General features: G+C 37.6%; 1 protein-coding gene across 1 annotated transcript in view; it reads left to right on the forward strand.

Annotated features, from left to right (window-relative positions):
* The window catches only part of ATP10A (ATPase phospholipid transporting 10A (putative)), a 208,385-nt gene that overhangs the window by 113,513 nt on the left and 73,549 nt on the right, over positions 1–21,323 (forward strand). Inside the window, exons 3-7 of the mRNA XM_070750946.1 lie at positions 4,317–4,402; positions 9,410–9,516; positions 9,623–9,754; positions 11,812–11,945; positions 19,956–20,208. Coding sequence (XP_070607047.1) covers positions 4,317–4,402; positions 9,410–9,516; positions 9,623–9,754; positions 11,812–11,945; positions 19,956–20,208 — 712 coding nt within the window. The remainder of the gene's footprint in view (positions 1–4,316; positions 4,403–9,409; positions 9,517–9,622; positions 9,755–11,811; positions 11,946–19,955; positions 20,209–21,323) is intronic.

The following is a 21,323-nucleotide window of genomic DNA, read 5'->3' on the forward strand; positions in this document are numbered from 1 at the left end:
CTTCATTCCCAAGATATTTAGTAGGTTTACTCTGCTTTTCACATAGCTTGTTTTTCATAGAAAAGCATGGGAAAACAGCAGTCCTGGCTCTGGCTGCAGACCTGTTGAATCTAGCAATTTGTCTGCAGGAGGCTGACAAACAGACCTTGATAGTAAAAGTTGTCAGCTTAATACGTTGGAAATCCAGAAAGACCATTTTGAGTTATTAAGCTAACATTGTTTCTTGGTCAGTTACTGTCTTTCAGTCTAACCTACCCCTCATGCCCCTAGTTGCTGTTATCTGTATACATTATGTCTCCCATATATTCTGCTTTGAACTCCAGAATATGTTGAAATACCATAATAATAATTGGATGTAGTAATAACAGCAGCATTGTACCAATAATAGTAAAGCTATTAGTGCTAATATTGCCGCTAATGGACTACTCCCAATAATAGTGCTTTACAGTCCTCTCTAAGCAGTTTAGTGAGTCAGCATATTGCCCCCAACAATCCACTTCAGAAAGATGGAAAGCTGAGTCAACGTTGAGCCTGGTGAGATTTGAACTGCCAAATTGCAGGCAGACAAGGGACATAGCCGGTCAAGGGACATAGCCGGCAGTCAAGGGACGTAGCCTGCAGTACTGCATTCTAACCACTACACCACCATGGCGATCTTGTTTTCAAGCTTTTTTTTTTCAAGCTGTTTGAATCTCCACTTCTGTTTGATAATAGTGAGCCACAAGAATGTGATTTCTTTTTACCTGATCCAACAGGGTAGAACCAAGGAAAAAGAAATGTGCATGATGGATCCATTATCAGATATTGTGAGATTTTTTATTTTTTGAGTAATTTTACTTTTGTTTTAGTGTGTATATTTATTCATCTGGAAAGAGAGAGGAATATTTTAAATTAATAGGCATTTTGTTGTAACCCATATTATCTGATATGTTTTTATTTTTTTGTAAGCCACATTGAGGAGCTAGGCATCTTTAACAAACTATGTAGATGGAAAATACTGACAGTTCAAAATCCTGCTGAATTCAGTGAGGTGATAGTCACTGATCTGTTGCTGTTGTAGTTTGATTAAATATGCCTTTGATATTACATTGTTGTTCTGTTACCTTGGGCTGTCTATGTTGCAATTCATGTAGTATCTGGACTTTTAGAAGAATTAGTGACGCAAGCTTGCCCTTCATCAATTTTGTTCAATCAGTAGAAAAGCCAGTTCAAATGCAACTTTCTTCTTTGGGATTTGTGCACAGGTTTGCTTCCTGCATAAAGGGAAGGACAGAGTTAATAGTGAATTGAACACCATCCTCAGCCAATTCTTCTTGCTAGCAATCAAATAAATAATCCAGTCCAAAGTTGATTACTAATTAATTAATCTTCTTTGGGCAGCCAGTGCATAAAGCAGGATCCTTTTCTTAAACCTCCCCCTGATAAACCTGATATTTTTTGTTTTTGTTTTGGTTGGAAAGGTGAGGCCGGAGCATACTGGAAGCAGAGATGGGATTCAGCTGGTTCTGACCAGTTCTGGAGAACCGGTAGCAGAAATTTTGAGTAGTTCAGAGAACCGCTATACAGTGTTGTGATTCCGTCCGAGGCCCCTCAGGGAACGGCTGATCTTCTGTCGGTTTCCTGCTCAGAGGGGGAGGATGAGGAACAGGAGGTGCAGGCAGACGAGGAGGAGGAATCTCAGGCTGAGGAAGAGGGGGAACAGCCAGAGGCCCCCGAGAGGGAGCTCTCCCCAGCAAGCAGCCTGGATTCCTTAGAGGAAAATGCACAAGCAATAATCGATCTGCGACAGAGAAGAGCAACACAAAGAAGGGACCAATTAGCTAGGTACTTTCAGCACTAAAGAGGCAACAGCTGGGTTTGGGTGTGGTGCTCTCTGGAAAGGCTAAAAGGCAGACCCACCCTTCCTGGCTTGTGGAGTATTATCTTTGGGAGTCCTGGGACCTGGCTGTGCTCTTTGGCGTCTTGGAATTCTGGTTTGTGACTTTGAATACTGAAACCTTGGGGGGGAAAGGTGGGGGGTCTTATTCTCTACAGTGGTGGGTGTGCCAGCAAGAAGGCTGCTGTATTGTCTGGACATCAGGACTCTGCTGTAAAGTCTCATAACCTGCCTGTGGGGAAGAACAGGTTTTTCTCTGTGTGTATTTTTCAAGCTATAAAGTACTTTTGCTTTTACCAGCGTGTCTGGCTGTTTTTTCCAGTTGGTGTTGAGGTCTGGGGGCACCCAGACAGAACATACAATATACTGCCTCTGAGTGGCCATCTATTCTCAGTGTCCCAGCTGATTGGGAGGAAATGGGGATTTTACAGTATCCTTCCCCTGGAGTGGGGTGGGAATGGAGATTTTGTAGCATCCTTCCTCTGCTATGCCCACCAAGCCACACCATGCCCACCAAGCCATGCTCACAGAACCAGTAGTATAAAAAAATTGAATCCCACCACTGACAAGAAGCCTGTATTTCCTGCATTTTCCCCTCTTAATTGTTCTGCCAGGTTCTATGGTATGAGTCTCCCGAAAATTCAAGGGTACAAATTTCAGACACACACACACTTGAAAGTTCAAAACAAAGTTCTTTATCACAAAAATTCAAAAGAAACAAAGCACCCTTTTTGTATTGCAAAGAGCACTCGTCCCAAAACAGCCTGGTAGTCTGTACAATCCCCTTTATCAGTCCTTAAAGATTAGATTAGATTAGATTTATTGGACTTATATGCTGCCCTTCTCCGCAGACTCGGGGCGGCTCACAACTGTAGTAAAAAACAGTACATAGTGACAAATCCAATGCCCACCAATCCAATTACAATTTTAAGTTGAGAAATTCATAAAACAATCCCAATATATAAAAAAAAACAAGCACACAATCAATCAGACAGCAAACAACATGGGCAAGGGGGAGATGTTTTAGTTCCCCCATGCCTGACGGCAGAGGTGGGTTTTAAGGAGTTTACGAAAAGCAAGGAGTGTGGGGGCAATCCTAATCTCAGGGGGGAGCTGGTTCCAGAGGGTCGGAGCCACCACAGAGAAGGCTCTTCCCCTGGATCCCGCCAGACGACATTGTTTAGTCGACGGGACCCGAAGAAGGCCGACTCTGTGGGACCTAACCTAGTACTTAGCTAGCAGCTGTGAAGGAATGTCACAGCCCTCCTTCTTCCACGAAGTGAAACACACACACTTTGCTCTGCTTTGGTTTCAAAGTTGTGAAAAATCAACAAACAAAGTCTGGAAACAGCAAGGCACGGTCCTGAAGAAGCAATGATCAGATAATCTTCCACAACGGCCAAGCCAACACGCTGCTATTTATATCAGCAGCTCTAATTACTGGAGCCCCACCCAAACACAGGTGGCCTCTCTTATCTCCTGTAATATTTCTTCAATTGGTCTCTTCAATGCATAATTCTGCGCATGCGTGGGTCTAACACTTCCTCATCTGAATCAACTGAAGATAATGGAGATTGGCTTCCTGGGCTGTGTGCCAAGCCCCCCTCTTCCAAGTCACCCCCACCTCCTTCTTCGTCCGAGGAAACTGCACTACCTGACTCTGTCGGCAATAGAACAGGCCTATGACATGTTGATGTTTCCCCTGCATCCACCTCCACATTCCTTGGGGCAGGAGCTAGGCCAGAGCCAACCACAATATTAATTATTGAACTTTTTTGCTGATTGTGATAACTTTTGGATCGATTGCCATTAACTTAATAAATAAATATACTGCTCAAAAAAATAAAGGGAACACTCAAAGAACATATCCTAGATCTGAATGAATGAAATATTCTCATTGAATACTTTGTTCTGTACAAAATTGAATGTGCACAACAGCATGTGAAATTGATTGTCAATCAGTGTCGCTTCCTAAGTGGACAGTTTGATTTCACAGAAGTTTGATTTACTTGGAGTTATATTGTGTTGCTTAAGTGTTCCATTTATTTTTTTTCCAGCAGTTTACATAAAGGAAATTCCCATTCTGGAAGTACAGATAATGGAAATTTGGGAATATCAACAAGTATTTTTTGAGTCTCTGATAAGCCTACAATATCTGCTCTAGATAGAATACCTCATCTTCCTTAGCCACCACTACCATCCTAAAAAGCACACAGTAAGAGTGTAGCAAAGAGGTTACAGATAAGCGTCTCATATTCTTTCAACCCCCTGTGTTATAATTGGATAGACATTGCTTATTTTTTTGGAAACTTAGGAATCTCAACTGGGCTCCACAGTAGAACAAATAGAGAAATAGATTCCTCAAACTTGTCAGTGGATCATTTGTGGATGATACTGACATATATGTGCATATAATCCACGTTATATAATTTTATTGCAGGATTCTGAATTTGATCCCATGAAATTTACCAGCATCATTGAATGCGAAGAACCCAATAATGATATACGTAGGTTTCGAGGCTTCATGTGAGTATAATTTATTATTTCATCTTTAATTTTCATTTACTTTAAGGTAGAACTTCCCTACTATAACACAATTGGATATTCTTTAAAATATATATTAAAGTCTGTTTGCTAATTTAAATGAAATACTTAAATTTTTACAATCCCCCCCCCCCCCCCATTATAATGCATCTTAGTGTTTCATTGCTAGGAATTGATCCAGATAATAATACAGGGTGGCAGAAGGGATCCTGGAAGTTTTGTAGTCCACCCACTGCTCAGGCAGGAAATCCCATACCGTTTCAGACAAATGATTGTCTAATCTCTGCTTAAAATATCCAGTATTGGGGCACCCACAACTTCCAGAAGCAAGTTATTCCACTGGTCTAACTATTAAGACTGCAGCTGCGAGAGCAATCATGGGATTTCCCAAATATGCTGATGTTACTCCAACACTCCGCAGTCTGTATTGGTTGCCAATCAGTTTCCGGTCACAATTCAAAGTGTTGGTCATCACCTATAAAGCCCTTCATGGCACCGGACCAGGTTATCTGCGAGACCGCCTTCTGCCGCACGAATCCCAACAACTGGTTAGGTCCCACAGAGTTAGTCTCCTCCGGGTCCCATCAACTAAACAATGTCGTTTAGCGGGACCCAGAGGAAGAGCCTTCTCTGTGGCAGCTCTGACCCTCTGGAGTCAGCTCCCTCCAGAGATTAGAACTACCCCCACCCTCCTTGCCTTTTGTAAACTCCTTAAAACCAACCTCTGTCGTCAAGCGTGGGGGAACTGAAACATCTCCCCCTGCCTTTGTAGGTTTTTTTGTGTATGATATGACTGTATGTATGTTTTTTATATATTGGAGTTTCTTGTTTTTTAGACTTTTTAAATGTATTATTGCTATTTTAGATTCTAACTATTAGATTTGTCATTTTATATTGTTTTTATCATTGCTGTGAGCCGCCCCGAGTCTACGGAGAGGGGCGGCATACAAATCTAATTAATAATAATAATAATAGTAATAGTAATAGTAAGAAGAAGAAGAAGAAGAAGAAGAAGAAGAAGAAGAAGAAGAAGAAGAAGAAGAAGAAGAAGACATTTCTGCTTAGTTTTAGGCTGCTTCTCTCCTTGATTAGTTTCCATCCCTTGCTTCTTGTCCTGCCTTCAGGTGCTTTGAAGAATAGGTTGATTCCCACTCTTCTTTGTAACAGCTCCTAAATATTGGAACATTGATGTTTATTTATTTATTTATTTATTTATTTATTTATTTATTGGATTTGTATGCCGCCCCTCTCCGGAAACTCGGGGCGGCTAACAGCAACAATAAAGCAGTGTACAATAGTAGTCTGATGTTAGAAACAATTAAAAACCCATTAATATAAAAAACCAAACTTACATACATACATACCATGCACAGAATTGTAAAGGCCTAGGGGGAAGAGGGTCTCAATTCCCCCATGCCTGACGGCAGAGGTGGGTTTTAAGCAGCTTACGAAAGGCAAGGAGGGTGGGGGCAATTCTAATCTTTGGGGGGAGTTGGTTCCAGAGGGCCAGGGCCACCACAGAGAAGGCTCTTCCCCTGGATCCCGCCAAGCGACATTCTTTAGTTGACGGGACCCGGAGAAGACCCACTCTGTGGGACCTAACTGGTTGCTGGGATTCGTGCAGCAGAAGGCGGTCCCTGAGATAATCTGGTCCGGTGCCATGAAGGGCTTTATAGGTCATCACCAACACTTTGAATTGTGATCGGAAACTGATCGGGAACCAATGCAGACTGCGGAGTGTTGGTGTAACATGGGCATATTTGGGAAAGCCCATGATTGCTCTCGCAGCTGCATTCTGCACGATCTGAAGTTTCCGAACATTTTTCAAAGGTAGCCCCATGTAGAGAGCATTACAGTAGTCGAGTTTCGAGGTGATGAGGGCATGAGTGACTGTGAGCAGTGACTCCCGGTCCAAGTAGGGTCGCAACTGGTGCACAAGGCGAACCTGGGCAAACGCCCCCCTCGCCACAGCTGAAAGATGTTTCTCTAATGTGAGCTGTGGGTCGAGGAGGATGCCCAAGTTGCGAACCTTCTCATGTTACTGGTATGACTGATAGTAGTGATGTAATGATGTAATAATGATTGGCTGAATACTTTTAATTATCTGTAAATATGAAGAATTATTTGGGTTTGGCTACTCTAGCAAAAAAAAAAAAGGACTAGGTGTGACATGATAGCAACATAGCAGTGTTTGAAGTGCTGCCGTAAAGAAAAGGGGTCAACTTATTTTCAAAAGCAACAGAAGCCAGGACAAGAAACAGTGGGTGGAAACTAATCAAGGAGAGATGCAATCTGGAATTGTTAGGAATTCTCCTAACATAACCAGTGTAACAGAAGTTGTGGGTGCTTCATCACTGGAGTCACTTGTCTAAAATGGTATAGGCTTTGCTGCTTGAGCAGGGGGTTGGACTAAAATACCTCCAAGGTGCCTTCCAGCACTATTCTGATTGATAATCGGTTTTCTATTTTAATGTCTCTTTTATTATCTTTCTTTTCTCACTCTCTTGCTTATATCATTTTCATTTATTTTTTAAAAAAAGTACATCATGTGAACACAATGCTACAGTATCTGCCATCTCTGAACAAAGTAACCAAAAGTATAGGGGCAAATCATATCCTATGCCAATCAAGCATTTAATACATAGAGGCCACAACCAGCAGCCTATTACTTCAGTTTCACAAGCTAGAGATTTTAGGCAATGATTTAGGCTTCCATAAACATTGTTTTGAATGATACACTGTTCTGATACCTTTGAACTTTAAGGATTATTGAACCTTGAAATCATTACGTGAGATAAAAAGCCTTTAGCAGACCAATATAACAACTAGTTTGTAAGATAATTGGTCTACAATCTTATCCTTTCTTATTCTTACCATTATATTTTTATGATTACATCTTCTTGGGCGGAAAGGCAAGACTTTATTAGTATATACAATACTGTGGAAGGAGGAAAATAGTTTTTTTTAGGCAGCAGTACATCGAATTCTTAAAAACTAAATGAATTATGAGCTGCTGCAATATGTGATGCATCATCAGTTTGGCTGTTCTTCCCGAAATGATGTCTTAATAAATAAATTTGACTTCTCTAGCATCAGAGTGGCTTTCTATCATTTTTTTTAATCCATATGATTGTCAGAAAACTATTCCCCTCTTTCTGGTTTCTTTGTTTTAAGCTATGCTATGTGGCCTCATATGCTTTCAAAGGGTTCTTTTTAAAGATATTCACCAAATTTCAGCAGCAAACACAGATTTTCAGTGGTGCATATTCTGCTGGTTTCCTACAAAGAACTGTGAAAATGTCCTCATAAAACCTCAACAAAAGAGCATTCCTCTCAGTTCAAATGAAGTCAGGACTTCTCTAGCATTGCTGTTTGCTTCCAAACTCCACTGTAGCTAAAGAATATTCTGTAAATGTTGATTGTGATCCTGTTAACAATACCCAATATGATATGATTCAGAAGGACCTCCTTCTAACACAGTAATTCTTAACCTGAAAAGTAGCCACATTCTGCTTTAATGCAATAATATAGATAGATCAGATCAGATCTGGTGCCTAGAGGTTAATTCTCTACCTTACAAGGCAGAGGCCCCAGGATCAAATCCCAGTAAGAGCATGGCTAGCTGATAAGGCCAGAACAAAGCCAAAATAGCACTATCCTAGTCTCTCTTAATTTTAAATATTCAGCAGAATTATGTGATATTTTTGAAGTTGGCTATGTAGCCAGTTTTGTTTAATATTCAGCAAAAATATGTGATATTTTTGAAGTTGACTATGTAGCCAGTTTTGTTTTTTCACCAAAGATAGATAGATAGATAGATAGATAGATAGATAGATAGATAGATAGATAGATAGATAGATAGATAGATAGATATCTTTAGTGAAAAAACAAAACTGGCTACATAGCCAACTTCAAAAGCCATTACAAAAACTTTTGCCAATAAATAAAGACTGACTGCATCCATTATCATATCAAAGAAGAGGAAAACTTCCTGCACATGAAATCCAACCTTCTACAATTTTCTACAATTACGTTCTACAAAAAAATTTAAAGAGAAGAGAACTATCTCACCCCCTAAAAGGACCTAACAATAAAGACTGTAACAATGAAACCATTAAAGACAACCTCTTTAACACATTCTTTGGGTCAGTCTTTGTAAACAACAACAACTCATATACAATATTTCCTACAATATGTAAATATTATTTAGAGTAATACATAAATAAATCATGTTTCCTTATATGTGAAATAGTGTGGTCATGGATAGGTAGCCCTTGGCTTACAGCTGTTTGTTTACTGACTGTTTGAAGTTATAAAATTGCTGAAAAAAGTGGCTTATGATTGTTTTTTACACTTAAAACCATTTTCACCATTGCAGCATTCTCATTGTCATATGATTAAAATTGGGATGCTTCATAGCTGATTCATATTTATGACAGTTCCAGTGCCTTGGGATGATGTGATCTCCTTTTGAAACCTTCTGACAAGTAAAGTCAATGAGGAAGGTGGAATCACTTAACAATTTTATTACTAACAACAGCTGCAGTGATTCACGTAATAATTGTGACAAGAAATATCATAAAATGGGGCAAAATTCACTTAACAACTGTCTCACTTATCAACATAAATTTTGGGCTTAATTGTGATTGTAAGTCAAGGATTACCTGTAGCACATAAAACTCTTAAATAAGGGGGAGTTTGCCTCATGCATTTAAAAGTTAAACCCTGTCATTTGAAAAATTACCCAAATAATCTATTTGTTTCACAATCTGAAAGAGAAAATATTGCACTGATGGTATAATACCCTGAGATAAGTTTTCCATTATGGGAAGCCAGTATGGCTAAATATAAAACGGTCAAATTCAGCCTTTCTAGCTTCCCTAGAAATTGCTTAAAATTAATATACTGTATCTTCCTCCTCCATCTTTTTAATTAATTCACATTATTTATAAATAAACTATTATCTCCTTCCTTCTTCCTTTTTGGCAGTGTTCATAAGAATGGGAAAAAAATTCCATTGTGTAAAGAAAATCTTTTGTTACGAGGATGCACTGTTAGAAATACAGAAGAAGTCTCTGGAATTGTGATCTATGCAGGTAAACTGTGTCTGTAATCTTTGTTCTTATTATATATTTTTCTCTTCCTTTATTTTAAGATCCATTTATATAAGCTATCACGTAATCAAGTTGTTTTTTATTTCAGGTCATGAGACAAAAGCCTTACTAAATAACAGTGGACCACGTTACAAACGCAGTAAGCTTGAAAGACAAATGAATTGTGATGTTCTTTGGTGTGTCCTCATACTTTTCGCAATGTGTTTATTTACTGCTATTGGTACGTTCCTTTAACTTTATTTATGGACTATAATATACTGAACATAGAAAAATCAAAATGAAAATACAGATAGATAAATATTTTAAAACAACCTCCTTTGCTTTAATTAAATGTTGAAGGCCTATTTCTGATGGACTAAATTAGATGGCCAAAAAGGGAGACTTCTTCTTTCTTTCATGTATGTATGTATGTATGTATGTATGTATGTATGTATGTGTGTATGTGCATGTGCATGTGTATATGTATATGTATGTATGTACACACAAACATACACAGACATACACCCAAACATACTCCATATTCTTAGCCACTTAGAAAGTGCCAAAAGTAATGTATGACATATTAAATAGCAACAGTGCAATCACAGATATGTTATATTTTGTAAACCAACTAATCCTGCTTTGTGAAATTTTGAGCTTAGACAACCTTGAACTTTGCCACCTACAGTCTGACCTAAGGATAGTACGCAAAATTGTCTGCCACAATGTTCTACCTGTCAACGACTACTTCAGCTTCAACCACAATAATACATGGGCAAACAATAGATACAAACTCAAGGTAAACCACTCCAAATTCTATTGCTGAAAATACGACTTCAGCAACAGAGGTCAATGACTGGAATGCTCTACCTGACTCTGCTATTACTTTCTCAAACCCCCATAACTTTAACTTTAAATTGTCTACCGTGAAACTCACTTCATTCCTAAGAGGTCTATAAGGGGGCATGCATAAGCTCCTGATCTACGTTGCTGACCTATTGCCCCCATTTATTTGTATTGATTTCAGATGTTCATGTCCATGTGTTTACTTACACCTGTTATCTCGTATATCTTTGACAAACGAAAATAAATGAATAAATAACTATACATCAAACGCAAAAAAAAGAGACAGATTTAGAATCAATCTCCTAATTTAGCTATACAAAATTATCTCTTAAAAAGAGTTGTTAGTAATGTTCTGACAACTGAAGAGTTGAATATAAGCTACAGAATTTTTACCAATTTCTTTCAGTAATTACATTCAGTTTTTTTCTGGTTTAGAATAAAATCTGAGTTGGAAGAATTCCTAGATCTTTTCTCTCATTGTACATGTATACAATGCACTAATTCTACACATCATTCCCAGGCACTCCAGTCTTTCAAACACTACCAGAATAATTCAAATATAGGAAAAACAGCTACACAAATTAAGCAGAAGAATAGTAGGATGTTGCTCACAATAGTATATTTAGCTTATCACTGGATTTTACAACATATATTTCATCACTTCTTTCCCAAACGCACTCACATGGATGCTTGGGCAACATGATATCAACTAAGTAAAATCAGTAATAATGTTCTTCTGACTCAGTATTGACCACGCCAGTTACAGGCAGTAGATTTTTGCATCCTTCAATATTCTATGGGCCTTGTACACACAAAACATGTTTTATCTTAAGATGTTGTAGTCTTTACCTAAGAGAGAAAGTCATTGTCCTATCTAATAAGGAGACTATCATATACAGGTACAGTAGTCCTCTATTTACAACAATTCACTTAATGACCATTCAAAGTTGCAACGGCACTGAAAACTGTGGCTTATGACCATTTTTCACAGTAGAACCTTTGCAGCATCCATCAATGGTGGTTATTAGTCAACGACTACCTATATTATATCACAGCATTAATCCATCTAGTTTACAAGTGCTCATATCCGGTGTGTAAAATCTGGATCCATTGGACATGCCTGAATCTGTGGAAGTTGGTGAAGAGCACCAAGCTATCTGAACTTGGTTAACACTGACTAGCTGTCTCTGTTTCAGAAAAGAATCTTTCCTTTTATTATCTGAAAATGTCAATGATAAAATATTTGGCCATCTCCATGCAAATTGTATGGCTGTCACTGAACCATTATATTCCTAAGTGACCTTGAATGTATATTCCTAAAATAATCTAGTCTTACAAATTAGAAAAAAAATCATGAAAGTGTTATCTCAGAAGACAGAAAACGTATCTGTTAAATGTGTTTACTTTTCCATTGTTTAATCTGCATTTTAATCTCTCCCTCCCCTCCTGCAGGGCATGGAATCTGGGTCTGGCAGTATGATGACAAAAAGAAACCTGCCTTTGATGTCCCAGGTCCTGATGGAAACTATTGGCCTCCAGCTCAAGCCGCGTTTTATTTATTTTTGACAATGATTATAGTTCTTCAGGTAACAATGAAGCATAATGCTGAAATAACATAGATGTTTCTGCCAAATCATTTGTGACATTGATTAAAAAAAATAGAGAGAGGCATAATGGATGTAGATGAATAATATTTCATTCTAACGTACACTTGCCTGGGATTAAATGTCATTGAATATTGTGAAGCTCATTTTTTGGGTAGATAGGAAAAGAATTTCTCTTTAACATGCAGATGTACTGATATATTCATATACTACTGAATAGTAGAACTCAAGTCAGTTTCCACTTAACAAAAACATTTATGGCATATGGCATTAAAAGAATAGTTTCGCCTACTGAATTTTAGCCCAGATCTTACTGTATAGAAAAAAATTCTCAGTGGTTGTGCTAGAAACATTAACCAACTTAAATAGGCCAATAGGTAGTATTTTGATTTAAATAGATTCATTACAGTCATGGTTGCTTCCAAGAAAAAGTAAAATTATTTCTCATAAATGCTACCCACAATATCCAAAACATATTTCTAAAATCCTAAACAAACAGTTCACTACAAACTAGACCATATCCATTTTCTTTTACCAGCTCCCAACCTATAGAACAAGTGCAAAACCTAAGCTCACTATTGAAAGCCTTCGTATTGGGTCCTTGCAGGCCTCATAGCTCAATTGCAACCAAACTCTGACTATCTCTGTAGAAGAAAGGCTACTGAAGAACATGTGCATTTGATCTCATATGCCCTGATCCATAGAATAAATACAGTGGTACCTCTACTTAATAATTTAATTCGTTCCATGACCAGGTTCTTAAGTAGAAAAGTTTGTAAGTAGAAGTAATTTTTCAATCAATGTAAAAGCAAATAATGTGTGCAAACCCATTAGGAAAGAAATAAATGCTCACAATTTGGGTGGGGGGAGGAGGAGGAAGAAGAGGAGGAGGACAGTTGCTGCCTAAGGAAGAAGGGGAGGGGAGGGGAATCCAAAAAATCCAAAACTTTAAGGCTTAAAAAAAAGAGCGACTTTAAAGCGGCGAGGAGGAACACTCACTTCCCTTACACCCAGCGCATGGCTGCCTCCCATACACTGCGCCAGAGAGAGAGACCCAGGGGAATGGCAGGAAACTGGCCGGGCCTTCGTGCCACTCTCAAATTTCCTGGGAAATTTTTCCGGGCTAGCGTTCTTAAGTAGAAAATGGTTCTTAAGAAGAGACAAAAAAATCTTGAACACCCAGTTCTTATCTAGAAAAGTTCTTAAGTAGAGGCGTTCTTAGATAGAGGTACCACTGCATATTATTTATTTATTTATTTATTTAATTGGATTTGTATGCCGCCCCTCTCCGAGGATTCAGGACGGCTCACAGCATATATAAAAACAGAACAGTAATATAATCCAATTAGTACTACAATATTAAAAACAATTAAAAGAGAAGATTAACCTAAAAAAACCCTTATTAACCAAACATTCAGCAATCATACTTAAGGCATTCAGTGGTCAGGGGAAGATCTAAGAGTCCCAAGCCTGGCGGCAAAGATGAGTTTTTAAACTCTTTCAGAAGGCAAGGAGGGAGGGGGCAGTGCGAATCTCTGGGGGGGAGTTGTAATAATGCTCTTAAATAATTTTTTACTTAGGCCTATATAAGAATTCAGCAATATTTCCTTGCTAGTGAAGGGAGAAAGATGAAATCTGTTCTTTCAGATCTCTATGAAGAAATGGCTGGGAAACAGTTTTGGTAGACTTCGTTGTTTGATATCTTCGTTGTTTGGTAGAATGTATCGGTTAAGGCATCAGGGTAGAAATGGGAAACTGTGAATTCTGGTTCCCCCTTAGGCATAAAGCCAGCTAAGTAGTCTTAGATCAGGTGCTCTCTCTCTTTGTCCTAATGTACAAATAGCTTTTGGGAATCTAAGCAGATACAGAGATGAAATCCTTTGGCAGGAAGCTCTTTCAAAAGAATTAGATAAGAGAAGGAGCTGAAACTCACCCTGCCCAAATCCAGAATTTTCAGCACACTTCTTACCTGAAAGTCTGCTTGAATAATGACCCACAAGATTACTTAGTGATCACAGCCTGAAATCCCAGGATTGCGGTCATTGAGTGAGGCAGTCACATGATGTCTTGCTTAACAACTGCTCAGTGATCAAGATTCCAATCCCAATTGTGATCACAAGTCAAGTACTACCTGTTTATAGTATGTTAATGTAAAGCAGTGCTTCTCAAATAGTGGGGTGGGCTCTTTTGGGGGGGGTCACCGAGTGATGCCAGGGGGGAACGTGTGACCCCAGGGAACATGCTTTTTTCTTTGCCGCAGGGTGTAGGGGTGTTTTGCACCAAACAATAGCACACAGCACAGAGCAGGAGATATGCAGTACAGATACCAAACCTTTAAGAGACACCATGAAAAAATATTTAACAAGGATGAAAAGAAAGGAGGAGAGAGATGGAGATAATGAGACAAATGTAAGTCTCCTGAAAGCTAAGATGAGGAAATATGATGAAGCACTTGGCTTCACTGTGACTAGGGTGGGAGACGAGGAAAGAGCGGTATGTTTACTATGTCTAAAAATGTTGACAATGGATAGCATTAAAGCGTCACGTAAACACTTTACAACCCAATCACGCTGATAAGCCGGTTGAGGGTTTTTTAGTGAAAACATGCCGAATATTGCACACAATTGTCCCAGTGGAGAGTTGGGTGGGTCATGAAATGTTTACATCTTACTAGGGGAGGCATAATAGAAAATAATTGAGAAGCACTGATGTAAAGTAACATCCTGGAACTCTGCTGAAAGGAACCTTCGTTAAATTACTGCACTAGAGATAAGTCTAGAACTGTAAGAATTTGGACTTTGCTATTTTTAGACTATGTAGCAAGTAACCAGAATTTCATAAAGCAGGCAAAAGATAATATTTATTTATATAACATTCTCTGATATTTGAGCAAAGATCAGACTAACAATAAAAACAAAAAATAAGACAAATGTATCACAATCCACCTAGGAAAAGTACACATTAATAAAATATGAACTAAATTTAGTATAAAACTCTTTTCTCCAAGGGAATCAAAACAAATGCTAAATAAAATCCACAGTAACCTCTACAAAAGTAGAGAAGCACACACTGGTATGTTTTAACCCTTCAAAAATCACAAGCACATATACTCAGACACGGGAAATTTATTATATCTACCATTTAAAAGGTTTGAGAGTATTCCTAAATCAACAAATTTCTTACACTGGGAGGGAGATATATATTCCCATATATTTTTACCAACATGTATTATAAGCTTCTATATTAAGAAGCCAATTTCAGCTTCAGGGTCTATGTCCTCCAGCCTGTGATAGATAATCCTTTTAGCCTGATCATAGCCAACAAAAATAAAATAATCTTTGGCTAATCCAATGGGATTTAATTCACTTTCCCCTTATGAAGCCCATAGTGAAAAATAATCATCTGCTCGAGCCAATAGTGCCAGGCCAATGGGGAAAATTTAATTTTGGCCAGTACTGCATTATGAATCTTTGAACCCTCTTTATCCAAACCAAAGAAATCCTGCCTCAAGTTTGAGAACTGCCTTTGGGATGCTTTTAGAATCAGAGAGGATGGAGCTGAGAAATATAGGATTTATGACCTCTTTGGGATTTTCTTTAAAAAAAAAATATGTGCTATATAAAATATAAGTTGGGTTTTGGTCTCAAAAAATTTAAGGGCCACAGATTTTTTTTTTAAACCCATCCTCTAGGTTGTTGTGTTTTTTTTTAAGTCTTCAGATAGTCACTTAGATGCTGCTTGCTTGATGTACTTTTCCTGGATGTCATGGCATAAAATATTGTTCTAAGATATTGGAAAAGAGATAGTGATTTTTTTGCTATTTCCACCCACAATCCTTCTGTGCTGCTTCAGCTGCTGGAAATGCCATTTATTTTGACTTCTGGCAGTTTATGATCAATTTTTGGAACTCACAGAAGTGAGTAATAGCCTTCAATGCTCTTCAATCAAGGTATAAGAGATGACGTCTTTGGCATAAAGGAGTAGAGACATCGTGCACTGGCAATTTTAGGAACATGGGCTTCCAAGCATTCTAAGGCTCCTACAATATCACTAATATAGAATATGGACAAAGCCAGGCTAAAATGCACCTCTTTTGCAATCGGCACACTCTTTTTGAGCACTCTGGGGGGTCTCACTTGGAGCAATGGTTAAAAACATCAGATGCCTATTGACAGTAGTGTTTTGTGGGTTTTTCCCCCTCCATAATAAAGTTCAAGATATCAAATTAAATACAGTTTTAAAATCAAGGAAGACCATATAAAAATGAATTTTAATTTTATGTTATTGCAAAAATTGTGTTTATTGGATTGTACAACACAAAAATGAGATCCACCTGGATTGGGGGGGGGTCTCCCCACAGTTCAGCCTGTTCTGTAATATCTGGTCCAAGCATCTGACATAAAGCTTGGTGATTACATTCAAAAGAGTGATAGGCATTTGAGAAAATGGATTTCCTTTAGTTCTTTGTTATGAACAGGCACAATAAGCAGCTACAACAATAGCATTTTTTCTTCAAAAACCTTTAAAGCAGTAAAGAAACATTGGTCACTTCTTCTTCAGTAGAATCTAGAGACAATGGCCACAATTCTTTGATGGCACCATAGTACAGTACTTAAAAATCTCACTTATTCAAAAGAACTTTTGTCTATTGCCACTTACAATATTTTTCTGATTTTTATTAAAATGCTAAAACTTTGGTTTTTCTTGCTTTATCAGCAGCTGTTCAGAGTTGCAATACCCAACTATGACCAAATGGTGCAAGATAAGTAGCGATAATTATCAGATACTGTAGCATAGGGAAATAATAGTTGTGATTCTTAAGCAACACATTTAAATAAAAAATGATCAATAAAGAACTGTTTGGGACAGGAATCCCTCTGAACAGTTGGTACTGAAGATTGCACTTAACTCTGGAATATGCATTACTGCATAGCTGTTGAATGAAAAGGCACATATTTGCTTCAAATTAAATTTCAAGATAGCAAGACTTAAAATGGATAAGCTCCATCTGTAAGATTATATGATTTTAGCTAGATTCCATAAAATTTGGGAATTGGCCAGGAGTATCTTTTCCTTCCTTAAAAATAACTGTCCATTCTTCCATTGAGAGAGTCTTCCCAACTTTTGACAATTTTCAATTTAAATGACCAGCTCACATTTTGACAATAATGCTTAGCAAGCCAATCAGTTAACCATCAGCAGTCTTTTTATCTTATTTGTAACAAAAGTGGAACCTCCATCTTTTAAGTATGTTGGCCATATGATTTTAAGTAGAAATGACATATCTATATCTCCACTAGATGTTCTTCTAAATTTCAGCTGTGTAATGAATTTCAGAGGCCATAAAAAAGCCAATGTGGTAATATATCAATGTAAACCTAAAGTTAGCAACAAAAATGGTGCAGAAATATATATCCTAGGTAACCATTAAAAAAATTGAACAATTATAGATCAACTATCATGTAAACTGCTGTCAGATGCTACCAAAACCCACAAATTTCTTTATCTAGTAACAATGACAAAATATTCCCAATCTTTCTTAAAGTATTATTTTTCATCCTTACCAAATGTTCAGGCTTACCGTACTTTTTCTAAGAATAAAGGTGTTGTGGAAATATGGGATTTGATTTGATTTGATCTGATCTGATCTGATTTGATTTTTATGCCACCCTTCTCCTTAGACTCAGGGTGGCTTACAAGATGTTAGCAATAGCACTTTTTAATAGAACCAGCATATTGCCCCCTCAATCCAGGTCCTCCTTTTACCCACCTTGGAAGGATGGAAGGCTGAGTCAATCTTGAGCCGGCGATGAGATTTGAACCACTGACCTGCAGATTTACAGTCAGCTACAGTATAATTGTCTATTATAGCTTTTTTTAGCCTGTACACAATCAAAACAGTACTTACAATTCATGAAAGAAACTGATGGCCTTTGATTCCAGCCAATGAATATCCTCAAAGGCCACCCGCTTGTATTAAGAGCTGAAACTTGCATGGGAGATAAAGGTATCTTAGCATTGTTTGATTACAGGTGGTCCTGGGTTAGGGTCTGTTCCTAAGTCTGTCTTTAAATTGAGTTTGTAGGTAATTAGGAACAGGTACATACATTTCTTATTTAGCATCAATTAGTCAATTGTTTGTCTCAGTATATAGCATAAATTTTACATTTTCTTGAGATAGGCATCAAGGGAGGTCATAAATGGCCTTGGAATAGCTGGGGCCCTTGGTAAGTGAAGTACATTTCAGTGAACCTCTTTACCATCCCTGTTTCAATTAGATGAAAGGCTTCAGCTCAAAATCTTTTTCAGTTCTGAACTTTTTCGGTCCAAGATTTCTTTCTCAAATGCTATTGCTGCTGCTCTGATTGCTTTATTATTTCCACTTTATTTTCATAATTATTTTCCTTTTCTTTCATGCATCATCAGCACTTGCATTGGATTTATGTTTCAGAGGCATGGTTACACAGGGATAAGTAAAAGAAAAATACAAAATTACACACTCAACATAGTTTAACCACAACATTTTTCACTTTAAAATGGTGGATAACATTCAAGCCAATTAAAGTGTTTTCATGAACTTCACAAAGTAGTGTGCATTCATTATTTTGAACCACTGTTTTATCTCAATTATTTAATGTAAAAAGCTTTTTGTAGCTGTCTAATCGTAAGTACAAGTTGTCTGTAAATTTGACATTGTTAATCTGGGGCTGCCTAACCTGTCCTGTTCCAGGCATCCCTATCAATTGACTTTTGAAGCTGAAGAGTTGAATGCAATGGAATCAGTTGGTTCCAGAATAATTTACATGTTTAATCAATTATTGGTCAAGTCACATTAACTTTCAATTTATAGCAGTACATATTGCAGAATTATAGTACAGTAGTTATAATTGTCTTGCAGAAACTACAAATCTCTGCACTTTGAATAGATTATTAAGCTTAAACAAGAGTCGTTTGGGAGTTGGGCGGCATATAAGTCCAAATACATACATACATACATACATACATACATACATACATACATACATACATACATACATACATACATACGGAGCCAAGTGGTTGACATGCATGGGCTGTTAAAGACACAGGGTGCTCAAAGACTATCTGTGGCTAGCAAAGGCATTAGCTGGAATTTCATCCATTTCTGATTACTTTACTAGCCACCATAGTTTTCCTGGTCCTTGCTGAGCTGGGAATTTGACACCAGTAAAAGGTCCTGAACTTTCCCCAAAAATATCCTGGGCCTACTTTATTTCGCAGGGTTATTGTAATTTGGAGAAGAGAATCCTGTGTAGACCCTTCAAACATATCGTAGAAGGAAAGTAATATTCTGTTGTGAATCAAGGTTTTTATGAGGTTTCAGAAAGTAAGTGAAAAACTACTAAAAAATATCTGGGGAAAATATAACACTTTGCTTAGTGATTACAGAACATGTTGCTCATTTCCACAAAAGCAACTGTTGAGACAATTTCTTTTGCACATAGACCCACACTATGTTCCTCGTTTCACGTTGTGCTGGAAAGCTCATTTGAAAACGTGTCATGCTTATGGACAAAATGTTAGGACTATTAATTAATGTTGTTTTCTTTTGAAAGCTCTTTTATGCTGGCATGATTCTGACTGCAATCTCTCTTTCCTCCCTCCCCCTCCCTCCACCCCTACAATCTTTTCCTTCTTTTCCTAGCTTCTTTCAAGCTCATCTTATTACCCTGAAAGTATTTACTTCTTTTGAAGCTTTTGATAATAATACCACCAGACCTAATTATGGATATCATCTCTGCAGCTGCTCCATATGCTTTCCTAATCTGTCACAGTAAACCTTTGCAGACACTCTAATAACTTTACAATGCTGGCTTTAAGTCAGAATATATAAGTTCCAAAAAAGGTACAGTACGATACTGCACTATTCATAACCAGTTGATTCAATTATGCATCTTTTCTGCCACCTTGGTTGTTTCCTCTGTTAATGACTCTCTATTTTATGCGTTCCAGGTTCTCATTCCAATTTCCTTATATGTCTCCATTGAAATTGTTAAAATATGCCAAGTTTATTTTATTCATCAAGATAAGGATTTATTTGATGAAGAGACTGACTTTCAGCTGCAGTGTCGAGCTTTGAATATCACAGAAGATTTAGGACAGATTCAATATATATTTTCTGACAAGACTGGAACCCTCACTGAGAATAAAATGGTTTTCCGGAGGTGTACAGTTTCTGGCATAGAATATTCCCATGATGCTAATGGTAGGTGTAATAACTTTTCATTTAATTTAACATGCATGGACTTGTATTCATCATAAAAATCAAGTGCATAGTTTTAGATGTGTAAACAATCAGCATGGTAAATTGTAAAGACATTTTTTCAGCATGGAAAATTGTAAAGACGGTTTTAAGAAAATAGTTTATAAAAATAAAGCCCAGTCTGAAAACAGCACATGCAAATGATTTGAAAGGTAAGTCTCAGTCTTTGTTTGCTTGAGGGCAGTTTTCCTACTTTTCATATATAAAATTATAGTTTTCATATGTGACTTCTTTAGCTAAAAGGACCTGAGGTAATAGATGATGGACAGGACACTTTTATTGAACGTTTGGAAAGTAAACAATAATAATCTAAGAACATAAGACACATACCACCCACTCAACCACCCTCTTCATTTCCTGCTGTGTAGGCTCTTCCTGGAAGAATTGTGTAAAACATTTTGGGAGTACATGCCCAGAGTACCTAGTTCTGTAAAACTGTGAAAGTTTCTCAACTGCCCAGATAAAGAAACAAGCAGTTATAATTGGTAGTAGTGATAGGAAAATGCTGAAAGTGGAAGATCTCTTTAGTGACAATAGCAAAGAATTAATTTCATGCTACATAGAAGAAGGCAATACTAAACTACTATTAACAAGAAAATATATGATGATTATATAGAGTCAGACAATGGGCCCCTCAAATCATATGACACTAGGACAGCTACTCAAGGATTTTTCAGTGTGCTAATATGTTTATGACGCCTAGAAGTCTTTGAGAAGTCATGTTGCTGATGTTGCCATGCAGGAAAAGAAAAATTTGGTCTGTGGTGTTTGGGTGATTCAGGGTGTGGAATTTGTGGTAGGTGGGACATGTTTTGGGGGTTGTTATGTATTAGGCCTGGTCTTTGGACATTATGTGAACCTAGTTGTATGGTTATACATACAATGACAATAATAAAATAAAGTATAAACAGAGAATAATAGTGGTAACGTGGAATGTAATCAACATGAACATGAGAAAACTCAAACACAATGAAAAATGAATCAACTACACATTGTAGGCATCAATGAACTGAGATAAATTGGAACTGAACATTTTTAATCAGAAGATCATGCTGTTT

This window comes from Erythrolamprus reginae, chromosome 4 (genome assembly GCF_031021105.1).
Source record: "Erythrolamprus reginae isolate rEryReg1 chromosome 4, rEryReg1.hap1, whole genome shotgun sequence".
Classification (NCBI taxonomy): domain Eukaryota; kingdom Metazoa; phylum Chordata; class Lepidosauria; order Squamata; family Dipsadidae; genus Erythrolamprus; species Erythrolamprus reginae.